Raw genomic sequence first — 22924 nt, forward strand, 5'->3', positions numbered from 1 at the left:
CAAAAATGCCTGGACACAGAGAGCAGTAAGGTGGTGGCCAGAGGGAAGGGGGCCGGGTGGGGGCAGTAAAGGGTAAAGTTGGTCAAATGTATGGTGATGGAAGATTCGATGTTGGGTGGTGGGCACCCAATGCAATATAGATGATGTATCATAGAAACGTACACTTGAAACCTATGTAATTTTTAGTAACCGATGTCACCCCAATACATTTAATTTTTAAGAAGAGTGTGCCCTCAATTCAAACAGGAGTTGCCACACAAAGAATCTGAGTAGCATGTAGTTACTAATGCATGTTTCATTTCAGTCATTTATTGCTGTCTCCTGAATATTGGTATGCCAGGGCCATTTATAGTTCTCTCTTATTGAAGAAAATTTATTTCAAAGTATTTTGAACTTACTGAAAATGTACATGCAGAGTTTTTAAGTCTGCCACATAACCTTGGTCCAGCCCTCTACACAGTCTCATGCACATACATGTGAAGAATGGTATTTGTGTGTATATTTACACATGCTATTATCATTTCTGAACCATTTCAGCATATTTTGAAGGCATCACACCTTTTTACCCTTAATATTGATAATTGCATATGCATGTCCTAAGTTCAGGGGTATTTTCTAACATAATCACAGCACAGTTAACAAATTTAGGAAATATAACAGTGATACAATACTTATTAGGTAGTGTATAGGCTATATTCCCATGTTTCCAGTGGCCCCAATAATGCCTTATGTAGCATTCATATTCCTTTGATTATGGGATCCAGACCATATTGCACTTAACGATCATATCTCTTTAGTCTCTTCAGTCTATTTCTCTTGCATGACTCTGACATTTCTGAGGAAGAAAGGTCAGTATTTTGGCCTCTACTTGGGTCTTTTCTTCTTTCCCAATCCCCAACAATAATATCAAGAACTGACAACCTCAGATTCTCTTATTGGATATACCACATATTACTCAACTGTTCCAAGCCCTGTGATTAATTTGTAAATACATACCTTCACAATTTCTTAGTGTTACAAAATACCAGCCAGAATGCCTATGTAGGTACGTCTGTGCCTGTTATAAAATCTCCATCCAAACATTTTAGCGAAGCCACAATCTCCTGACATTTATGTGTCATCCTAACTTCCTCTTAGCCATCGTCCAGCAAAGTCTTACGAGGAACATTATATCATTTTGATGATATCATAGCTTCTGCCCCTGCCCTTGTCAGTCCCATTATACTGAGACATGTGCCTGGCACTCCTGCTTCCAATTAACTCCCTAAATCTGACAAGCCGGACCCTAGACTGGGAGCATCGGTGGGCTCCTCAAAGGCAGGCAGCAAGCCTTATTCACTGTTCTATCCCTGGCTGACTCTCCTTCTTCGGTCTGATATATCTTGCTTTTTGGTTAGTTAATAAGCCATGGTTCCTTACATCTGGTCTCTCCTTTTCCATCTCTAATTACCACTGTCCATACTAAGTGCTTTTCAGGTTACAATAAATAGCCACAGTCACAATATAGCCATAAAAGCCACAGTCACAATATAGCTCTGTGATGTATTGTTTTACCCACTGTCCCTACAGCAAAATACTCTGCAAGTATCACTACATTTGAAGATACTGAGAAGCACATCAGGGCTCCCAGATTCAAATTCTTGCTTGACCACCTACTGTAAAGTTGTTATATTCTTTAAGCTTCAATTTTATCATCTGTAATATCAAAATGTTAAAACTACACCTAGATTATTGGGAGGTTAGATTAAGGAAAAAGGGCTTTCTGAGATAATTGCTGTGGAATGTTCATTACAGTACTAGGTATGTGCTCATACTCTAAAATGTTGCCTGTTGCTATTATTTGGGATATAGGATAACATCCAGAATATGATTTCAATTCCCATTGTTATTATCCATTTAAATTCCCCAAAGATAAGCAGATGCTCTAAGAGCCTGTTCTTTCATACATACTTGTTGGATGCTTCAAATCTAGGGTAATAAGTAGGAAGAAACAAACCCCATCACTGTTGTGCTCAGAAATCCAACCTCTGGCCTTTCTCATTTATCAGTCACATTTAGTTTGCACAGTTTTAATTTTGGATCAGGTTTTTTATGATGTCATACTAATATTACTTTGTCGTATGCTATCTTTTTACCTATGAAAAATACATTAATAATAAAATTTCACTGTATTTGTAGATTCCCAAACTCCCAGAAACTCAGAGTACTTAGATTTATTATGCTCATTTAAATTCATTAGCTACCCCAAAGTCCTAGAAATGCTAAGTGATAATTGCTTTCCCTATTTGAGCCAATGAGAAAGCCAGAGTGCCCTGGCAATGCATATCACTCACTAATAGACTGTCTGTTGAAATCTATATATCAAAGTGTCTCTTATATGTCTGAGCCTATTTCAGGTCCTGGAAGCATCAACAATCAATGAGCCCAAGTCCTAGCTCTCATGGAGCTTAACTCTCATAGTGGGAAGATGTATAATTTAAAACAGACACTTCACAAAGCATTAATTTAATATATAATAGAATGTCTGATAGTGATAACTGATAGTGAGAAAATATATACAGGGATAATAAGTGACATGAAGGAGTCACTGATATTTATACAGCATAGTCACAGAAGGCCTCTTGACTAGGAGAGCAGTGACTGAAGGAAGTAAGGGAGCAAGTCATGCAGGTCCTGGAAGAAGAACATTGTAGACAGAAGGAACAGTGAGAAAAGCCTTGAGATGAGGGGATGCTTGGAGTTCTCCAAGAACACCGAGGAGGCCCGAGTGGTAAATGCAGCAGTGTGCAAACAGGAAAATAGAAGGTCATGAGATTCAGAGGTAATGCAGGGCCAGATTGTGTAGGACTTTGTAAGCAATAGAATTGGACTTGATTTTCTCACTAAGTTGGGAAACCATTGAAGGGCATGGAAGAGAGGAGTTAAGGGATCTAAATTGCATTATTTGAACAGGTTAATTCTGGCCCTAGAGTTCAATGTCATCTGTAGAACAAGAAGAATAGAATCAGTTATGAGGCTATTGTTATAATCAAAGTGAAATGTAATAGTGCCTTTGAGGAGCGTAGGAGCGGTGCAAATGGGGAGAAGTAGATAGATCATATGTTTTGGTTTTGAAGTTAGAGCTGAAAGGACTTTATTGGGGTATGTGAGAAAAACCAAAGAAGTCAAAGATGATTTCAAAGGTTTTGACCTCAGCTCTGGGGAGAGGGTGCTGGAGTTGTCACTAGCAGAGGCAGGAAAGACTGGAGGAGGATGCTGGGGGTAGGAAATGAGGAGCGTGTTGTTGCACATGTAAAGTGGAAGCAGAGGTTTGAGGACAGGGTTATAAAACTAGACAGTACATTAGAATTACCTGGAGGGCTCATTAAAGTATAGGTTGCTTAACCCCAGCCTAGGAGCTGTGAGGTTTCCCCCAGAGTTTTTGATTCATTGAGTGTGGGATATGGCACAATGATTTACATTTTTAACACATTTCCACATGATGTTCACCTGGAACCACACTTGAACCATGGTGTACCTACAGAAGAGTTTAGCTAAAGTCAAAAGAATGCCTAGATCATTAGATAAGAGGAGTTAGAACATGGACACTGAAGTGCTTCTTGTGTCTTACTGCTGGAGTGCCCCACTTGGTACTGTACCTTCTACTACCTTCCAATATATGGCCACGGTGAATGTTTATTACCCCATGCCTAAAGTGTGAGTTACTATATTTGCATTTTGACTCCACTTCCTATTCTGTCATAAAGAATGCCGTGGAACGGAATGTTCTCAATGTAATTGCTCTTGCAATACATGAAAATTTTATGCAAGCACCCCATGTTGGTCTCCCCTCTGGCTAGTTCCAATTTATCTAGACAGGATACAGGCAATAACCTACATCCATACCCATTTCCTATGGGAAGGGATGTGCTTAATAAATTAATTTTTATGGGATTATATTTAAAATATATTAAAAATAAAAATAAACAGGAGCTTTTTAGGTAAAAACTTAATTTAATAAGTATTCTGTCCTGAAATTAATCCTGGTATTTAAAGACACAAATAGTTTTTATGTTTCTAGAGAGAAATATTCTAGAAAGAATGAACACCCACCCATTTAAAAAAGTTACAGTTCATACTTGAAAAATAAAAAACAAACCCAAATAATAAAAACATAGTCTTGCAATAATGATCATGACAGTCAATTTAATGAAATAATTCTTTTAATAAGGATTTTTATTAGATTGGTGGCTTTTCAATGTTTTTGACCATAAGACCCAGTAGGAAATACACATTTTATATAACAAATGGGCATATTCATGATTTACTTACATATATGTGTGTGTATGTATTTAGAAGTAACCATTTCAAAAAATATTTTCATTCTGAGTATATGATAGACATTTTCTATGCTATGCTCTCTCAGTTTTAAATGTACTGTTTTGGGCTCACAAAATGGAAAACTAAGAAGCATAGCTGAGAACTTGTACTCTATAAGATGGGATTGGAATTGTGGCTCTTCCCTTTTCTAGCTGTGTGATCTTAATGAAATTACTTAACCTTTCTGTGTCATCTGTAAAATGGGGAAGATAATATGTCTACCTCATTAGGCTGTTATGTTGATGAAATGAATTAATTTAAAGAACATAAAACGGTGACCAGAACATAATAAGCATTGCAAAATTATTAGTTAATAATATAGTATTCACAACCCACTAATATATCACAACTTAACTTTTGAAAAAAACACTTCTTTGTGTTTTTTAAAATATTTTTTAATTGTTGTTCAAGTACAGTTGTCTCCCTTTTCCCCCTACCGCTACCCCCCACCCCAGCCATCCCCACCTCCTATTCACTCAATCCTGCCCCCCTTTGGCTTTGCCCATGTGTCCTTTAGCATGTCCCTTGATGACCCTTCCCCATTTTCCCCATTATCCTCCCCCCTTCCTTCTGGTTATTACCAGTTTATTTTTTATTTCAATGTCTCTGGTTATATTTTGCTTGCTTTTTTGTTTTGTTGATTAGGTTCCTCTTATAGGTGAGATCATGTGGTATTTGTCTTTCACTACCTGGTTTATTTCACTCAGCATAATGTTCTCAAGTTCTATCTGTGCTGTCGTGAAAGGGGGGAGCTCCTTCTTTCTCTGTGCTGCATAGTATTCCATTGTGTAAATGTACCACATTTTTTCTGATACAGTCATTCACCGATGGGCACATCTTTGGATGACTAACACCAGTCTCATTTACCTGCCCCCTTACCTTCCAACACACACAGTTAGTTAATTAAACTTAACTTCCTCACAGGCAAGGTCAGCAATGCTGTTGTAAAGGACTGATGAAATAATTATATTTCCTTTTAAATCCTTAACATGTTCTTTTAAATTGTAATTGTAAGTATTTTTGCAGACAAGGTATGATCGCTTAACATCTGAAGTATAAAGAAAATCCTCCCTGAATGATGTTTTATTCATTGGCACAGTGCCTTGCATTTAATGCGTTCTCAAAGAGTATTTGTTTAAAGTATATGGAAACCTTACTACAAGAGTTTTCAAAGGTAGGAATTGATTCACACAGATAATAATTTAACAATTTATCATTTACCAGGAAGCTCATGTTCATTTATGTCTTTAAACCTGTAAGTCCATATTTCCCAAATGTTTCATATGAAATGCTAAACTGATACTTAAAAAGCGAGACTTTAAGAGAGTCATAAGTAATTCTAGATAATTTATAAAAACATATAATCCAAAAGTGTATGGTTCAAATGGAATATGATTTTGTTTCCCACAAAGCAGTCTTCAATGGAGAAAGGACACTGTCCATTTCATGCAGTCATTCTGGGATCAGACTACTGCAGGGTGTGCAGGGTCTGCCATCTTCAACTTGGCAGCAAAAGTCATTCCTGCTGTCACTGTTCCAGCTTCCTAGAGAGGGTGAAGAGAATGGGGGAGGCGTGTGGGAGGCTTTAGGGTCAGTAGAGGATTGTCACACACAGTCTCTCACTTTCCTCTCATTCATCAAACCACAGTTGCACGGTTACACCGACTGCAAGGAAGGCAGGGAAATGTGGTTCACTTCTATGCACAGGAAGAAAGAGAGAATAAATTTCGATGACTTAATAGAAGCCTCTGCCAAATATAGTAAAGATCTATTGTTAAAAAAACCCTTGCTAAGCACTATTTATTTCAATGTTTTCTAAATGCATGCCCTTTTTCTCTGTTGGGATCTATTACCACACTGTAGAAAACAACACACTTAGGAAAAGTCTGCTGAAGGGAGACTATCAAATCCTATAATGAAAAGAAACCAAGGATTATAAGAGAATTTTTTTAACTTTTTAAAATATTGACTTTAACACAAACATGGAAAACCACACAAAACAAATATTCAGTTTAGTCATCAAACAGCCACCCAGGTAGAAGGCAGAAACTTGGCAGTTACAGGCAAAAAGCTTCACCGTTTGTTTCTTCCTAATACCCCCAGAAGCAAATTCTGTACTGACATCTGTGATCTTTTCCTTTAGAAATATAATCTGGGTGGCTGGACATTATAGCTTAGTTATGCTGGGTTTTAGAATGACTTTAGATATGTTTTTATCTAGTTTATTCTCTCATTTTTCTTTTTTTCTCAATAATGATTCATTGGTAAGGAAAACAAGCCATCTTTTCTATAGAATTACCCAGTTTATCTAGTAAATGCATCCCCAGTAGTGAGGCTTAATATGGCCCTCTGTCCTTGAATTTCCTGTAAATTGGGAGTCATAGAGGTGCAATCAGATTCAGGGCAAAACTCCTTGATAGAATGTGTGCTCTTTTTCAGAAGGTCATATCTGGTTATCTCTTTTTGTGAGTTTAGGTATTATTGGTGTTCAATTCCTAGACCTTTTTACCATTTAGGAAATATGAAAAAATTGGAACACCTATATTCTATCATCCTTCCTCACCTGTGGAAATACTTTTATAAAGATAAATTTTACCCTAACTGCTATTTAATTAACTATTGATCCATTTTATGTAGAAAGACACCATGAAAAATGTGTATTTGCCCTTCATTTACCAGTTTTCAAAATGAGTTGTTTTCTTAGCATCCTTCACTGCATGTGACTATGTTTGTAGAGTTATAGAATCACAGATCTAAATAAAGTTGATGTTTTCATCTGTTTCAGTTATCACTTATATTAATGCCCAGACATTTGTCTGACAAACATTTGAATAAGGACTGGTGGTCCTCGTTAGCACCCTTGCTGTCTGATAGGCCGAGGTGCGCCAGGCTCCTCTTGTGCATTTCTCTTGTTTCTCTAAAAATCTCTGCCTCTTTAATGCCACAGGAAGAACCCTGGGGATGCCCACACCTGCTGCGTCCCTCTGTTTCTAGGCCACTTCAGTGGGCAGGGCTTCGAAATATATACTACTATTATTTTTCTTATTTTGAAGGTGAAATATTTGGTGAGTTTATAAAGATGAACTATAATAGTTCATATAAGTTTTATCTTATTGATACATTGATATCTCCTTTTTTCTACCCTGAGAATCAACTTTGCCAAGGACAGTAGAGACAAAAAAAATATATCATGATTATATATTTGCTTTTTTCCACATGAGACAAAAAACCTTCTCAGAATAACAATCCCTATACTACCACTAACATAAGTACTTAGAAATGTTACAGTTTTTACATAGGCCCTCCTCATTCTTTTACATTTGCGTTTTATCTATATCTTCAGGTTATACATCCTTTTTAATTTAATTTATTCATTTTAATTATTTATTTATTGTTATTCCGTTACAGCTGTCCTGCTTTTCCCTCTTTGCCCTCCTCTGCCCAGCCCACAGTCCACTCCCACAGTCAATCCCCACGCCATTGTCTATGTCTGTGGGTCATTCATACATGTTTTTGACTAGTCCCCTCCCCTTCTTTCTATCATTATCCCTCTCCCTCCTTTCCTCTGGCCACTATCATCCTGTTCCACGCTTCTATGTCACTGATTCTGCTTTGCTTGTTAGTTTATTTTGTTCATTAGGTTCCTTTTATAAGTGAGATCACATAGGAACTTCTACCTTTTGCAACAGCATGGATGAAACTGGAGAATATTGTGCCAAGTGAATTAAACCTGTCCATGAAAGAAAAATACAAATACCATACAGCCTTTATATAAGTTCTGCGCGTAAGCTTGGCTTTCCACATACCTTTACATCGACAACTTTCCTGCCATATTCGATGTGTAAAACTCAGTTTCCAGTAAATTCCTAAGAACGTTTCTTGGAAATCATATCCCCTGAGTTCTCGCATTTTTGAACAGTTTATCTATGATCATTTCATTGACAGTCAGCTTTGCTAAATATTAAATGTTAGGCCATAATTGGTTCTCTTACTCTTCCTTCGTGCATTTCTTATTATGGCTCTGCAATTTTTTCTGACATGAGATTTTCCTGTCAAAAAGTCTAATGATAATCTGAATTTTTGTCTTTATAAGCCTTTTCATATTCTTGCCTAGATATTCAAAGAATATTTTTTCTTGTTTTTTATTAAGTATTTTTATTGATTATGCTATTACAGTTGTTGCATTTTTCCCCTTTGCCCTCCTCTATTTGGTACCCCCATTCCCTTCAGCAATAACCCCCTTAGTTCATGTCCATGGATCGTGCATATAAGTTCTTTGGCTTCTCCATTTCCTATACTATTCTTAACCCCCCTGTCTATTTTGTACCTACCAATTATGCTTCTTATTCCCCGGACCTTTTCCCCCATTCTCCCCTATCCCACTCCCCGCTAATAACCCTCCATGTGATCTCCATCTCTGTGATTCTGTTTCTGTTCTAATTGTTTGCTTTGTTTTTTTTTAAGGTTCAGTTGTTGATGTGAGTTTGTTGTCATTTTGCTGTTCATAATTTTGATCTTCTTTTGTTCTTAGATAAGTCCCTTTAACATTTCATATAAGGGCTTGGTGAAGATGGACTCCTTTAGCTTTACCTCATCTGGGAAGTACTTTATCTGCCCTTCCATTTTAAATGATAGCTTTGCTGGGTAGAGTAATCTAGGTTGTAGGTCTTTCTTTAAAGCTTAATAATTTTACTAGGATATAGCTCAGTATTAGTGATTCCAATGTACCCTTTAAATAATAGTTTGAAGTGTTTTAAAATTTTTTCTTCAAACTTTTTGTGTTGTTCTGTTCTCCTAGGTTTTCTTTTTTATAAAATCTTATGTGCATGTGGCATCTGTTTTGCCCCACCTTTCTCTTCATCATTTTTCTCAAATTCTTTTAAAATAATTTTATTAATTTCTAATTTTCTTTTTGCATTTCACTATTTGAAGCATATTTGTTGCGTTTTTATTATTGTTTTGCCTAGTTTTATATGTATTTCTCAAAATGATTTTTTAATTTTTGTTTACTGAGTCCTATCACTTGAGTTTTGGGTGGTTTTTTTATTTTTATTTGTTTTTCTTTCACATCTTATTTTATTTCCTAAGCAACTGTTAGTTCATTTTGAAATAGTAATTTTCATACATGCCTTTGCTGCACTTTTCTATCTATGGGGTTATTATCTGACATTTGTTCTTTTTTCTTCATGATACTGTTTTGTGGGGTTTGAACTTAATCCTTTTCTTTGCTTGCTTTCCTACAAATTCAAATTTTTGTGAACTTTTAGAAGGAGGTGTAGTTGAGAATTGTTTTTTCCTGCTTTCTTTCCCAATGTCCATGGTGCACTGTCTATCTGTGTGAGCTCAAAAATACATCAGCTTATCTTATGAGATTTTAAGGGATTCCTTTTTCCTCCCCACTTTGTTTAATGCCCCTTCCTTTTCCTTCCTTACTAGTGTCCTTGTTTTACTGATTCTGGAAACTCTTCCTGCCAGTTTCTCTTGCAGGGAAACTTCCTGGGAGGGGGCTTTGGCTTTTCATATTGAGAGCTCATGGGACCCAGACTGCATTAGCTCCCAACACATCTCCATGGAAATGTTAGTCACCTGCTTTGAGAGTATTAAAATCTCATGACTCTCAGGTTTAATTTTTCATTTTGTTGTTTTGGGGTATGCAGATGTCTATTTTTTAACCTTTCTCTTTCTCTTATTGGATTCTACATCACAGAGGTCCTGTAGCTTCAGTCATTGGTCATACCTGTTCTCAGTTTGAGGTTTGTGGAGATAACATTTTACTTAATTTTAAGAACATACTCTGTGTATATTTTTGATGTTGCTCTCCTGTTGTACTGCAATATGCAAAAAAGAAGTTTTTTCACTTCTGTAACGATCCCTTTAGAATCTCTGAGAAAGTTTTAAATATGAGAGACATGACTAACAGTTCTTCAGTCTCAGATTTTTCTCCCCTAGAGGTTTTCTTAACCTTTATCAGACTTTGAGAATGAGGGTTTAATTTGATTTAAACTTTGTGAATCTTTTTAGCCCATTTTTCCAAATAAGAAAACTCAAGTTCATAGCATATATTCATTGTTTCCTTATGAAACATAGAGAGAGAAAGAGCAGAGCTACTGGCAGGAAGGCTAATTGACTAAATGAGGGGGAAACCATCTCAGAATCAGCAGATAAACCTTGTAAGAGAATAAAGGCGTTGGGTTTCAAAAAGTAATGAGAGCTGACAAGGACAAGCCTTGGAATCATGCTCATCTTCAGACAAGAAATTTGCAGAGTGACTTAAATTCACAAGTACTCAAATTATGCCAGATTTTATTAAACTGTGATTGTTAATAGTTCAGTGTTGATGAGAAAAATATCAAATGTTATGTTCTTTTTGTATTTATTTAAAACACCTAAATTATCTGTTATTTATATGGGTAAATAAAATTGATTTATTGATATGCTTATTAATTTAATGATAAGTTCTGTTTTTCTTGGAACTGTTATCTAGATTTTATTAAAAATGTGTGAGAATTAGAGAAATAATTCTATTCCCTCAGGTACAGGGGAGCATTCACAGTGCAGCTACACCAGACAAAGGGATGGTTTACATCCCAGGTGAGCTGGTGTGAAATTTCATCATACTACTCATAACAGCGAACAATTTAAACCTTATGAATTATTTCTGGAATTTTCTATAGAACATTTTTGGACTATGGTTGGCTTTGGGCACCTAAAACCATAGAAATAAAAGTCACAGAGAAGTGGGGAGTATTATAATTGGTACTTAATGGTCATCTGCTTTCCTAGCAAATAAAGTTGAGCTATATAACATTGATTTTTTTTTTATAATAGAACTGGCCCAGAATTGACTTTGGGTTAGAGATCCACACGTTGCTTTCTCACTTTTTTATTTATAAAACTGACAACACATCTTTATATAAATACTCCAGGAAACGAGATCCAAGTTTATATTTGAGGAGTCTTTGTCCAATAAAGATGTAAGCCTCCTTCCTTATTCTTTTTTTTCTTAGCCCTACACCTATGTCCCTATGAGAAAGAATAGCCCATCTATCACTTGTAAACAATGCTAGGACAATGTTTATAAGGTAGAATGTGAAAATATTGCCTAAGATGTTTGTAGGTTTTAGTCCTTCATGCTCCCCTGTTTGCCTCTTTCTATGGAAAAAGTGTTAGTGGGAGAGTTAACTGCACTGTCAGTTTTCAATATGTTAATTTCTAAAAGATGATTATCAACATCACATGGTTATGAATGACAGGTTATGTTTAAGAAGATATTTTAAAACCATATCCACCATTCTTAGAAACTAGAGACTGATAGACTGTGAGGAAATCCTCAAATCTTATCAAAATATACCCCTTTCTCACCTAGATTTAGATAAAGGAATAAGGTACAGAGTATATAAGTGAATTGTTCAAGGTTACCTAGTAATTTTATTTGTATATATGTGCGTGTGTTTGTCATTTTCTCTTTTGCTTTATTTGATGCCTTAGGCTAAACTGGTAGTTAAATCCTTATGCATATTCACTTGGTCCAGATGTTAATTTTTTATAATGTAGAAAAGAAGTAATCAGGAATATCTACCAAGATAATTTCATGTTTTTTTTTCATTTCCTTCTCATGCAGACAAACAAATTCTTTAGTGAACTAATAAGAAACTATTGGTAAGCATTTAGCATGGGATTAATTTGCAGATAATTAAGCATAATTATCTGGTTTTGATTGCCCTTCTTGATCATTCAATACAATTAAAATATAGAATTATAAGTATTGACAGGTTATTCAACTATAAAGTTACACGAATAGTAAAGGTCTTTCAATGGCTCCAGACACTTCAAATTAGAAAAAGTTTTTGGCGTAGTTCTGCACAGTTTAGTGCATCCAAACATTATCACTGTGATTAACAGTGAAGATTCTGTTTATAGGTTATACTCTTGCTGTAATATCTGAGAAGGTAAAAGAAATATAAAAATAAATAGAACATCCCAAATATGGAAACAATGATTTGGTGACTTTAATTCAGAAATTTTTATTTCTCCTGTGGCTTGAGCATCTCTGTACCTCTTTAGACTTCTGGATCTAGGATTGTGTTGTTGTGGACCATACTTAATGTTATTTTTTTAAAAACCACTGTGTAAAATATATACCAAGATATTAGGGAGTGATATGCAAGTAGAAACCATGATCCAAACAGTTTATAAAGACACAAAGAAGTCAGGGTAATAAATAATAATAATATTATAAAGGCAGGTATAACATATAAATGTATGTGTATGTCTATTTGTTTAGAAGCATGTTGCATGGAGTAATCCTCATCATGGGTGGAATGTTGCTCAGTAAAGAACAGAAAAATTTGTAATTATTAAAAGAAAGACTTGCAGTAATGAAAGCCCCATTAGTGTTATGAGGGAGGGGAAAGATAGGATATAGGAGAGCTGAAAGGAGATTATTCCAGTCAGGGAGGCTTGAGGTCCACTGTGGAGAAAGCAGTTGGAGAAGATGTGACAGGCAGGTTTACTTGGCTTGAGGGTATTACATGCATCGAAGCTATGAGAGAACATGTGGACCCATGGGAAAAGTGGTATTTACAGGAGATCTCTGAAGTTCACATTTGTACATTTATTTTGCTGAAAAAGCCATGGCATGTGCTGGCTCATCATCGGTGACTCAGAGGGCCTCCCAAATAAGTGGAAAGTTCTGGTCTGTTAGCAATATTGATTTCACAGTTCAATGTGTATCTCTCTGTTCTAGGATTTTAAAAACAATGTTCTCATTAAAATGTTCTGTGTGGTTCTTTCTATTGGGCTAGACTATCCAAGGGCGCTGGGATGGTGTCTTCCTTTGTTCATTTATTTAACCACTGAAAATGCATCATTCGCTTGCTAAGGGGCAGCCTATTTGGGAGTACAGAGTACATTTTATTTGATGAAATAGGCTCTATGTACCTAATTGTACACGGAGATTAAAATGTAGACTTCACTGCAACACGGAAAACAGAGTTGTCAGGCAACAATACCAAAAATTATTTACATTGCATCATGTAATGGTTTTATGTCCTAAATATTATGTCTAATGTTTTCAATAGTCTCTTTCCTGTAGTTATTGCACATGTCCCTACATGTGTACAGATAATCATAATTTATCAGCTAACTCTGGATCTTCCCTGACTCTGCCTGCTCTGTGGTTTCCATAGTCATGTGACCCCCACACAATGCAGAGAAGAACCCGCCATCTGCTGAGGCCCTCACTGAGCTCCAGGACGACGTGTGCTGAAGACTCCCAGGTGCGGCCTTGCCTCCTCAATGAAAATTGCTTCCAGTTCCAGTACAATCTGACAGGTATAGATGAAATCCACAGCCATGCCATTTTCCCTTAATGTTGACTAATGGGAGAATATTCATATGTATTTTCATTCTCCAGATTAAGGAACAACAATAGAATGTACAAATGTGTTGCAGGACAGGCTGAGAGTTTGATATTTCCAGTGTTCCTTTACAGCAAGAAATACCCACTCTTGGCCTAGAGAGTCAGCAACACCACCTGGAATCTCTGAATTCAAAGATGCTTAGAAAAATTTGTCAACAGTTCAGAATAAAGTTGAATTAAGCTATGATAAACAGACACAATAAAAATATCAGGAGGTAATTTACCACTTAGAAAAGAGTATATTCATCCTGTCATGGAATTTAGCTATTTCATGGCCTCTATTATTTCAAGAAACTCAAGCTTGTGATGTACTTGCTCTGTGGATGTCAGTGAGGGTGAAAGATAGGCCTGCCATCTGGACAGGAATGTTTGAGAGGCATGGGGAATCCTAACAGCATTGTTATTAAGCCACTAAGATTTTTCCTGGGAGCCACAGAGCTCAATGCACAATACCAAAACTGTTTAGTTACACTGATCTGCTACCCACCATTTCCCACAGTAGCAGGTCTACAAAATGCTACAAAATGTGGAACCGTGTTCAGTCTCAGCATTGAATTCAATACTGACGACCAAACTGCCATGTGCCTGCAGTGCAAAGCAATCTTGTTTTCTGAAACAAATTCCCCACTGAAATCCCAGTGGCACCGCTGAGATTTCTCATGTAGAAAACCTTGTAGAATGTTCCGTGGCGCAGTACGGTTGTCTTTACAGGTGAAAGATGGCCTCATGTTCTCGTTCTTTTTCTTTAGTTAAAGGTGCTTCAGATACTTGGTTTTCAAAGTAATTTTTCAGAAATACAATTAAATTTGCTTTAGTGAAAAAGCATGTCTTTAAAACACTGATTTTATTATATGAAGAGTTTGCTATGTTTTTAAACTCTCAAATCATCTACCAAATACAGAAAAGCTCCTTTAAAAGGCTCCCTTTGCATAGGATCAAGATCGTCCTTTTTATCCACACCAACAATAGAAATTTTTTAAGAGGCAGGTTAATTATGGGGGATTTTAGTTGAACTCTCAGTTGTCTACTTTGTAATACAAGTATCCAGATCTATAAAACCTTTTTTGATGAGAGAATAATTTTTTAAATGTAGAGTTTTGGGGACAGACCATATAGTTCTGAATATGTTAAACTCTTTCCTTTTGGGGTACCTCTCTTGGTTTCACTGTACCAAATGTACCAAATTGTTTTTATGATTATATTTATTCCTTGAAAACATTTTCAAGTTTACATCAACGACTAGCTTCATTTCTGGGTTATTTTCTCTATTATCCTCAGCAACTAGATGATTCTAAACTTCTTTTCCTGGTTAGTGCCTTTCCTTTCCTTCCCAGCCAACTGTGAGATGGTTTCTAACAAATATTTGACTTTTTACCTCAAGAAAGCAAACTTACGTAGGTGACTCATTGTTATGAATTTGATTGTTTTTCTTTGAGAGACTTGCATGATGTTTCTGAAGCCAGCTGAAAGGGGTTTTAGGATTATGTGCATACTATTCTTCTCTGCCAATGGAGATACCAAAGGTTGCCCTCATGGCCATGCTTTTAAAAAAGATTCTATTTACTCCTTTTTAGAGAAAGTGGAAGTGAGGGAAACATCAGTGTGTGGTTGCCTCTCACATGGCCTCCACCAGGGACCTGGCCTGCAACCCAGACATGTGCCCTGAATGGAAATCAGGCTGGTGACACTTTGGTTCATGGCCCACACTCAATCCACTGAGTACACTGGCCAGGGCTCATGGCCATGATTTTGAAACTCAGTTTGGTGGTTCTTTGCCTGTAGAGTGGAGCACATGCCAGCTAAGTGAAAATGCGACATGTGGGCAAGGTGTCAGGACCCGCCTTCTGAGCTGCGTGCGCAGTGACGGCAAGCCAGTCAGCATGGACCAATGTGAGCAGGTAACTTGTTTATATTTGTATTTCACAAATAGGCTTTGTTTTCATTAATATTGGTGTGTAACTTCCAGGATGCTTGATATAGATGGCAGATTGATTTCTTATCACAGCTTAGCTTCAGTTAGAGAAATTGGTACTAGTAAAATACAGTAATATCTCACTAGTTTGAACTTAATCACAATGATCAAGAAAGGCCATTTTGCACTGGGGAAATGTGTTCATTAAAATATATATTTTTTGCCCTGGCTGGGTGGCTCCTTTGTTTAGAGCATGGTCCTCATACTCCAACTTTGTGGGTTCTTTCCTGGGTCAGGGCACATATAGGAGTCAGCCAATAAATGCATAAACAAGTGGAACAACAAATCGATGTCTCTTTCTCTCTCTCCCCTCACTTTCTCTCCCTCTAAAAAGTCAATAATAAATAAATAATATATATTTTTATGATTTTAATAACTCATTTATATGTATTAGCTGGCCAACAAACTATTGACATCAGGTGGCTCTGATATGTAGATACGATTCTTTATGTTGGGCAGGAGATTCATTTCCATATGTGATAAACACTGTCCCTTGCATATAACAAAAATGCTGACACTTGCTTTTAGAATAGTCTGCTAATTTTCTTAGTATTGGATTGCTAGATAATCAGTGCAGTTGTATTTTTCTTCTCAAACTAAGTTAAAATGCCTCCCTACCTAGTTTCAAATTAGCAGGTTTGGAAATTTTTGCCCTTGCTTTTCCTCTGACAAATTATATGGAGTTTGCTTAAGAACTGTTCCAAAAAAGTTGGCATTACCTTCCCAATGTACAAGTGAAAGCACCAAGGGGGAAATTTAATAGAAATAAATATGACCATATGCTGTCACAGTATAAGAATCACTAAACAATCTTGGAATAAATTGAAAATATGGGGCCAGTTAAATCAGATCACCACAGAAACTTTTTTAAACAAATTAGCAAAATGAAAGTTGTCCCATTTCTCCTAATACAGGTGGAGTCCATGAGTGGAAACTGAAGTCAATACAAAAGTTTCCTCATCTGTCCTGATTTAACCATGTTAAGTAGTGTCCCGGCAACATGCTCTCTAAAGCAAAAGTGTAGCTGCAGAGCAACACCAACTCTAAGACCAGACCATCTGAAATTGGATGTCCCATCTGGTGAAATTCTGAGTCCTGTCGACCAAGAGTCAGTGATTTATGTTAGCATTTTATTTAATTATATCTGCCTCTCAAGAAGTTGTCAACTACAAGAAAAATAAATCAGCAGTCTACAACAACTTAAATAATTGAAAAAAACTTACATTTATTTTGTCTAATAAATCTTTTATTTTGACACAAAAAGATAAAGAATTTTGATTAGTAGAAAAACGAGTTTCTCTACTTTCTAAATACCATATGTCTAACAATTATTTTTTTAAATGTTAGTTTAAAGTAGTCCCAAATATTAACCTAACTCGAACATCCATATATCTTATATGGATGGTAGATCCCATATGGTAATTGCCATTTTGCTCACTTGTCAAATAATTATACTATAATCCTTAATTTCATTTTGGTATGACATTTCTAACATTTAACATGTGTTGACCATCAAAGGTTTTCTAAAGAAGCACTCAGTGTGTAATTCTTAAAGCATAATTTTCCATTTTTTTTTGTTTCTTAGGTGATTTGTTCTTTTACTAAGACCTCTTCTACTTTGGTTGTTTAAAAATGTATAGATTTTACCTCGATTCAGGTTTCAGAGAGAACAAGAGGAAAATAAACTGTATCATCAGCTTTTCCTGTGATTAAGCCCATGATCATTTTTTTTTACATAATTGCTCTTTTAAATAAACTTTAGATTGGTTATTGATTTTGGTTTTGCTCTTATTTTATTTATGTTTCAGCCTAGCTAGTTGTTGGTTTTGAGCCCTCTATGTACTACTGGCTCACCCAGAAGAACAACAACGTGCTTGAATTTAGTGCTGGGCCCTCCTTCTGGTTCACTGCCAGATCAAGGACAGACAGGACAGGTCTCTTTGTCATGTAACCACCTGCCTTCCCTGTACCATAACTGCAGGTCTATCCTAATGTTTATAAAAAGAAATTTTAGCTGACAAGTTTTGATTTTGTGAAGTAAGGACATACATTTTCTGTGATTGTCAACAATTTATATAAGAAAGGGTATTTTTCCCCACAAAAATGTAAAAAGATTATCATCATAGAATAAAGGGCAGTTTTTTGCATAAATGGATAATGTTTTGATTTGCTGTTGATAGGACTTCTCCAGCAAAATCTATTTTATTTCTGTCTGCAGCATAACTTGGAGAAGCCCCAGAGGATGAGCACTCACTGCCTAGTGGAGTGTGTGGTGGACTGTCAGCTCTCCGGGTGGACGGCTTGGACAGAGTGCTCACAGACTTGTGGCCATGGAGGTACTTGGATTCCTATGTTTTTTTCCCACTAAACAATTTAGATTTAAATATCTTTCAGTATGCTGTAGTTGGCAAATGGGCATAGGCATGGTGGCCAGCTGAAGGCAACATGAGGCTGACACGGGGGGAGAAGAGAGTGGGCTGGCCTCATATCAGTCCTTATGATGAGGCAGGGGTTGAAGACCTGGCCTGGGAACAGTGGCCACTGCCAGAGGAGCTCATGGCTATGTGGGGCAGTATTTATTCAAAAGGTCATAAGCTCAACCAATTATAAAAATATCAGCCTCTGTCGTTTTTAGAAGAAGTAGGTTTTATGTAAGCATCTCTGGCTTGTGGGTCAGGTAAAAGCCCAAATCAAAGTGGCTTAACTTCATAGACCAGAGATTGATTTTTCCCTCACAAGAAAGATAGAATAGTTTATGCCACAGAAATTAGTCAAAGATACTGATTGTAGAGGCTTTACCACTTCAAAATAACCAAGGTTTTCTGGAGGGTTATATCCACCTGGTTCTGTGGAGGTTTCTATGGACCAGGTTGGAAGTGACATACAACCTTCCCATCTATATTCTACTAGGCAAAAGTCAGTCCCACATTCCCAGCTCCACCTAAGATGGTAGGGTAGGAAATGAAGTTTCCACATTGGCAAGAAATGCAGAAGGCATTTGATACCCAGAAGCCACACCAAAAGAAGCATAAATAGCACTCCAGCCACTAGTGGCTCAAGTGGGGATTAAAACATGTGCCCACGCATGAGAGTCAACAAGAGGATAACAGTCATGCATGGACTGTGGTTTGGGATAGAATAGAATTCTAGCCCTGAAAGAGAGATATAATTTATGTCAAGTAAATGTCAGAAATTTGGACCTAAAGAGAAATCTTGTTATATAACTAGGCACTAAGCAGGGGAGAAGAAGGGAATGTGAACAACAAGTTGGAGGAATCATGGGATTGGGGTGGGAAAGGGGGATGCCCAGGCCTGGATCCAGTGCTCAAAGATATTTGAAAGTGGGTATCTGAAAGTCCTGTGACTGGCACACTGGACTGGAATGTCGGCTCCTTTCTGAGCTGCTCACAAACGAGTGTGCTGGGGTCTTTGATGATTTCTCTGCCTTAGTTGGGATCATCTGAAAAACTGAGGCAGAATACGGCATGGAAAAGGGGCTCTTTCATGAACTCAACCAAAGATCCTGGAAAGGGCAGGGCTAAAAACAGTAGCCAGAATATGAATTAGCTAAATGTGGCCAAGGAAGTTGAAAACTATTTCCACACAGAGCATTACTCAAAATAAAAATGTTGGAATCACAATGTCTATTAAAAATATATAATTTCCTGCATAATTTAGAGCCTGCAAAGAACCTCAGAAAACTAAATGGTAAGTTTTAAGACCAAGATTTCAGAGACTGACCTATGTAGTTCCTCAAGTTTTCTGATTGGCAACATGACATAGTTTCCAGTTGGACATCCACCTTAAAACTGGGCAATCTAGGTTCATATTGCAGCTGCTTAAGCCAGTTAAGTTTTTGTCTCAGCTTCTTCATCTATAAAATAGAATTCATGCACATATTAGAGGCCCCATTTTTGGTTTGAGAATTAAATGATGTAAAGCATATGAAAGTGCCCAGAATATGTTAATTTAGTGTATGTTAATTCCCATCATCATCTTCCTACCCACCAGTCAAAAAGGTTGTCAGAAACTCTAGGATCTTTTAAAGATTATCCCATAAACTCAGTCACCCTCATCTCCCACTTTCATCTTACTGTGTTACCTCACTAAAAATCCATATGCTACATTCATAGCCTAAGTGAAATTTTTTAAATGCAAATCTGAATGGTTGTTTTCCTGTCGGCTTCAGTCATCCATCAATTCATTTATCCATTAAGGATATACCTATGTGTCAGTTATAGTTCAGTGTGCTGGGTTGCAGCAGTAGAGGAATAAGATAATTTACCTATTTCCACGGAGCCTACATTCTAGTTGGAGAAAATAGTAAGTAGAGAAATAAATCGGTAATGTGTATGTTGATGAGTTCACTAAAGACTCATACAATTGAGAGGTGTTATTCACATTAGTGATGTCTTCCAACAGCATGACATGTTCCTCTTTTGTCCAGTGGTGACATGCCCTGCTTATCCTGTGGCAATAATCTCTACAGTCTTGTCCGCATGGGCTTCTGCTGGTATGTGTGATTCCAGAGTGCTAAAAAATAGAATGGAAAAGTAGAGAAAGACAACATCCTGTATTGTCAGCATCATCCCCAAGGACCTGCGGGATCTCACCCATGCCTGCCCCTCTATCCCTATCACCTTCCTCTGTCCAGTTGGTGTTTTGAGCTCCACTATTGTACATTTCAATCACATCCTTGAGTGGGTTCTGCTTTGCACCCTGGCACCTTTCCCTCTGTGGAACATCTTACCATCACCCCTACTACTGCCTCTTACTACTTTTATCATGCACGAATTACACTTTAATGGTTGTCTACCTAAGGAAGCAAACCCACTGTTTGGTTTCTTCATGAGTGAATTCCTCTAGTTCCCATGAAGCACAGTGCCTGGCACATTGGAAACATTTCTGTTAATATTTGTCAGTGCACAAGTGGTTCTGACTGTAGGGGAAAGCCCGAACAGGAAAGAACTTGCCAACTGGCTCACAAGCTCAAAGGCAGCCAGCCCCTGCCAGTGGCTCTTTCCCTCTCTCCCTAAATAAATACATCAGTTTTAGATGTTACTACCTAAGAATCTGTTCAGTGCAAAGAAACAAGATGTCTGTTATTATTTCCATGGGAGTCCTAATTTTGCCATTGTGCTAAGTCAGTGAAACATTACAGATTGCCATGTTATGCTAACAAATCACCTTGAAAAATTAGACCCCAAATTGTAAGTTTAATATTAAAATATCACTTTAATTTTTCAAAGAGTTCTATTAGTGATATGGACTCATGAGACCTTGCTTGTCTCGTAGAGAAAAAAAAGAAAACACCTTCCAAATCTGGATCCCACTATTGGAAAATTCTAGGCAATTACTTTGAACTTCAATTCACCTTTTCTAATTCTTTGAATAATAAACAAAAATAAACAATGAAACAAAAATTTCCTAGGGAAAGTCATTGTGTAAACTAATGTATAGTGGAAAGAGGGAAGGAATGTTAACTGCTGACTTTTGCCATGAATGTTGAACATCCACATTTTTGGCCCAAAATTTCAGGAAAAAAATCTTTCATTTTAATTTTTAATTGAATTTTTAATTTATATTTAGATATTTGTTTTTTGTGTTGTGAAGAAATTTGAACATTTACTTTTGAAGATTGTATGGTACAAGAAATTTTATGTAACAAATAACTACAAAACACAAGAACAAATACAAAGTACAAGGAATTTTATGTTCCAGTAATGAATTTATGATATCTATGCATTATAGGAAGCCAAGAACTCTTTATCAATATCAGAAGTACCATCTTCTTCAATTTCTACATTACTGGTGTTTTCTGAAGTCACTTTCCTCACCCTGGTAAATTTCATCATCCTCATTTGCATCCACAGCATTGCTGATGCTGCATTTTTTAAACAATTTCACAACTACTTCCTTCTTGACATGCTTCTACAATCTTAGGATCCAATCAAAAACCTGGGTGATGGATGCTTTCTTCACCCTGCCTGTAAGTGTTAAATCATTACCAGCTGGCTGCCTCCACAACATCCACTCTTTCTCCATTAGGGCCTTAAAGGGCTTGTTTACTGACACATCAAGAGGTTGCAGTTGGCTGGTTAGCCCTCCAAGTATCAGAGCAAGTCCTCTGCGATGCTTTTGCACTTTGTGTAACATGGGCTTTGAAGTGATCAAGAAGAAAACTGTTTTTTTAAGTAATCCTCTAGGCCTTTGTGACCAGACTTTGTGAAACCAGGTTTTTCTCCATCCTTTTTCATGCACATGGACAATAACTCCACCTGGAATCTTTTCTTTTGAAAATGTTTTTCTTTTAAAGATGGTCATAGGTGGTAGCTTTGTCCCATCTGCACAACAGGCTAGAAAAGAGAAATGTGTGGTTCTCACGACCACTCATTTTAACAGCCATGGTATTTGCTCCTTTGGTGTCCAAAGTTCTGTTGGATGGCACATCAAATGTGAAAGGGACCTCATCCACATTGGCAATTTGGGACAGCTCAAAGTTATACTAAGTCTTTCGAAGATTGGTAACATAAGAATGAAATTCCAAAACGTGATTCTCATAGGCTATGGAAGTTTTGGGGTGAGTTTCATTTGTGGCCTCATACTGAAACCTTCTCTTCATAAAGATAAAGCACCATTTAGGTGCCCCTGAGAAAGCATCAATGCTTTTTTTTTCATGCAGTCCTTTCACCTTCTTGTATCATCTTGGCTGAAACAGAGATCCCAGCTTGTGGCTGCTCCAGAATACAGGTCTTCACCTTCTGCTCCACCTCCAGCCACTATGGGGTTTCCCTTGCATTACCTTCTGTCTTGGCATCTGAACCAGCTTTTATTACCATTGCCTCCACAATCTGCTGACACTCTCTGAGGGAGGAGGAGGTCAAAAGAGTCTCTCAGTAGCTCCATTGCCATGCTTTGTAGCATATTTATTAAGTTTTAGCTTAAAGATTGCAGTGTATGAAAATCATTTCGACATTTTCCAAGGGATTTTCCAAAAATTTCTCTTGCCTAAAGTGTACAGAGAGAAATGTCATGCTGCTCACCCTGTGGTAATAAAGTCAGCATCACCTATCTTATCAAGTGGATGACAATCGGCATCATTTGTCCTACCCTGTGGATAACAATAAGTCACTCTTTGTTGCATTTCATTGAATCATTGGCTGAAACTGCTT

At 37.0% G+C, this 22924-nt stretch overlaps 1 protein-coding gene across 1 annotated transcript in view; it reads left to right on the plus strand.

Moving 5' to 3' along the window:
- THSD7B (thrombospondin type 1 domain containing 7B) overlaps window positions 1-22924 on the plus strand; it is a 785104-nt gene that overhangs the window by 725765 nt on the left and 36415 nt on the right. The window contains exons 17-19 of the mRNA XM_053666773.1: window positions 13548-13692; window positions 15563-15678; window positions 17971-18088. Of these exons, the coding sequence (XP_053522748.1) occupies window positions 13548-13692; window positions 15563-15678; window positions 17971-18088 (379 nt within the window). The remainder of the gene's footprint in view (window positions 1-13547; window positions 13693-15562; window positions 15679-17970; window positions 18089-22924) is intronic.

This window comes from Artibeus jamaicensis, unplaced genomic scaffold (genome assembly GCF_021234435.1).
Source record: "Artibeus jamaicensis isolate MK-2021 breed Jamaican fruit bat unplaced genomic scaffold, CSHL_Jam_final contig_1284, whole genome shotgun sequence".
Lineage (NCBI taxonomy): Eukaryota > Metazoa > Chordata > Mammalia > Chiroptera > Phyllostomidae > Artibeus > Artibeus jamaicensis.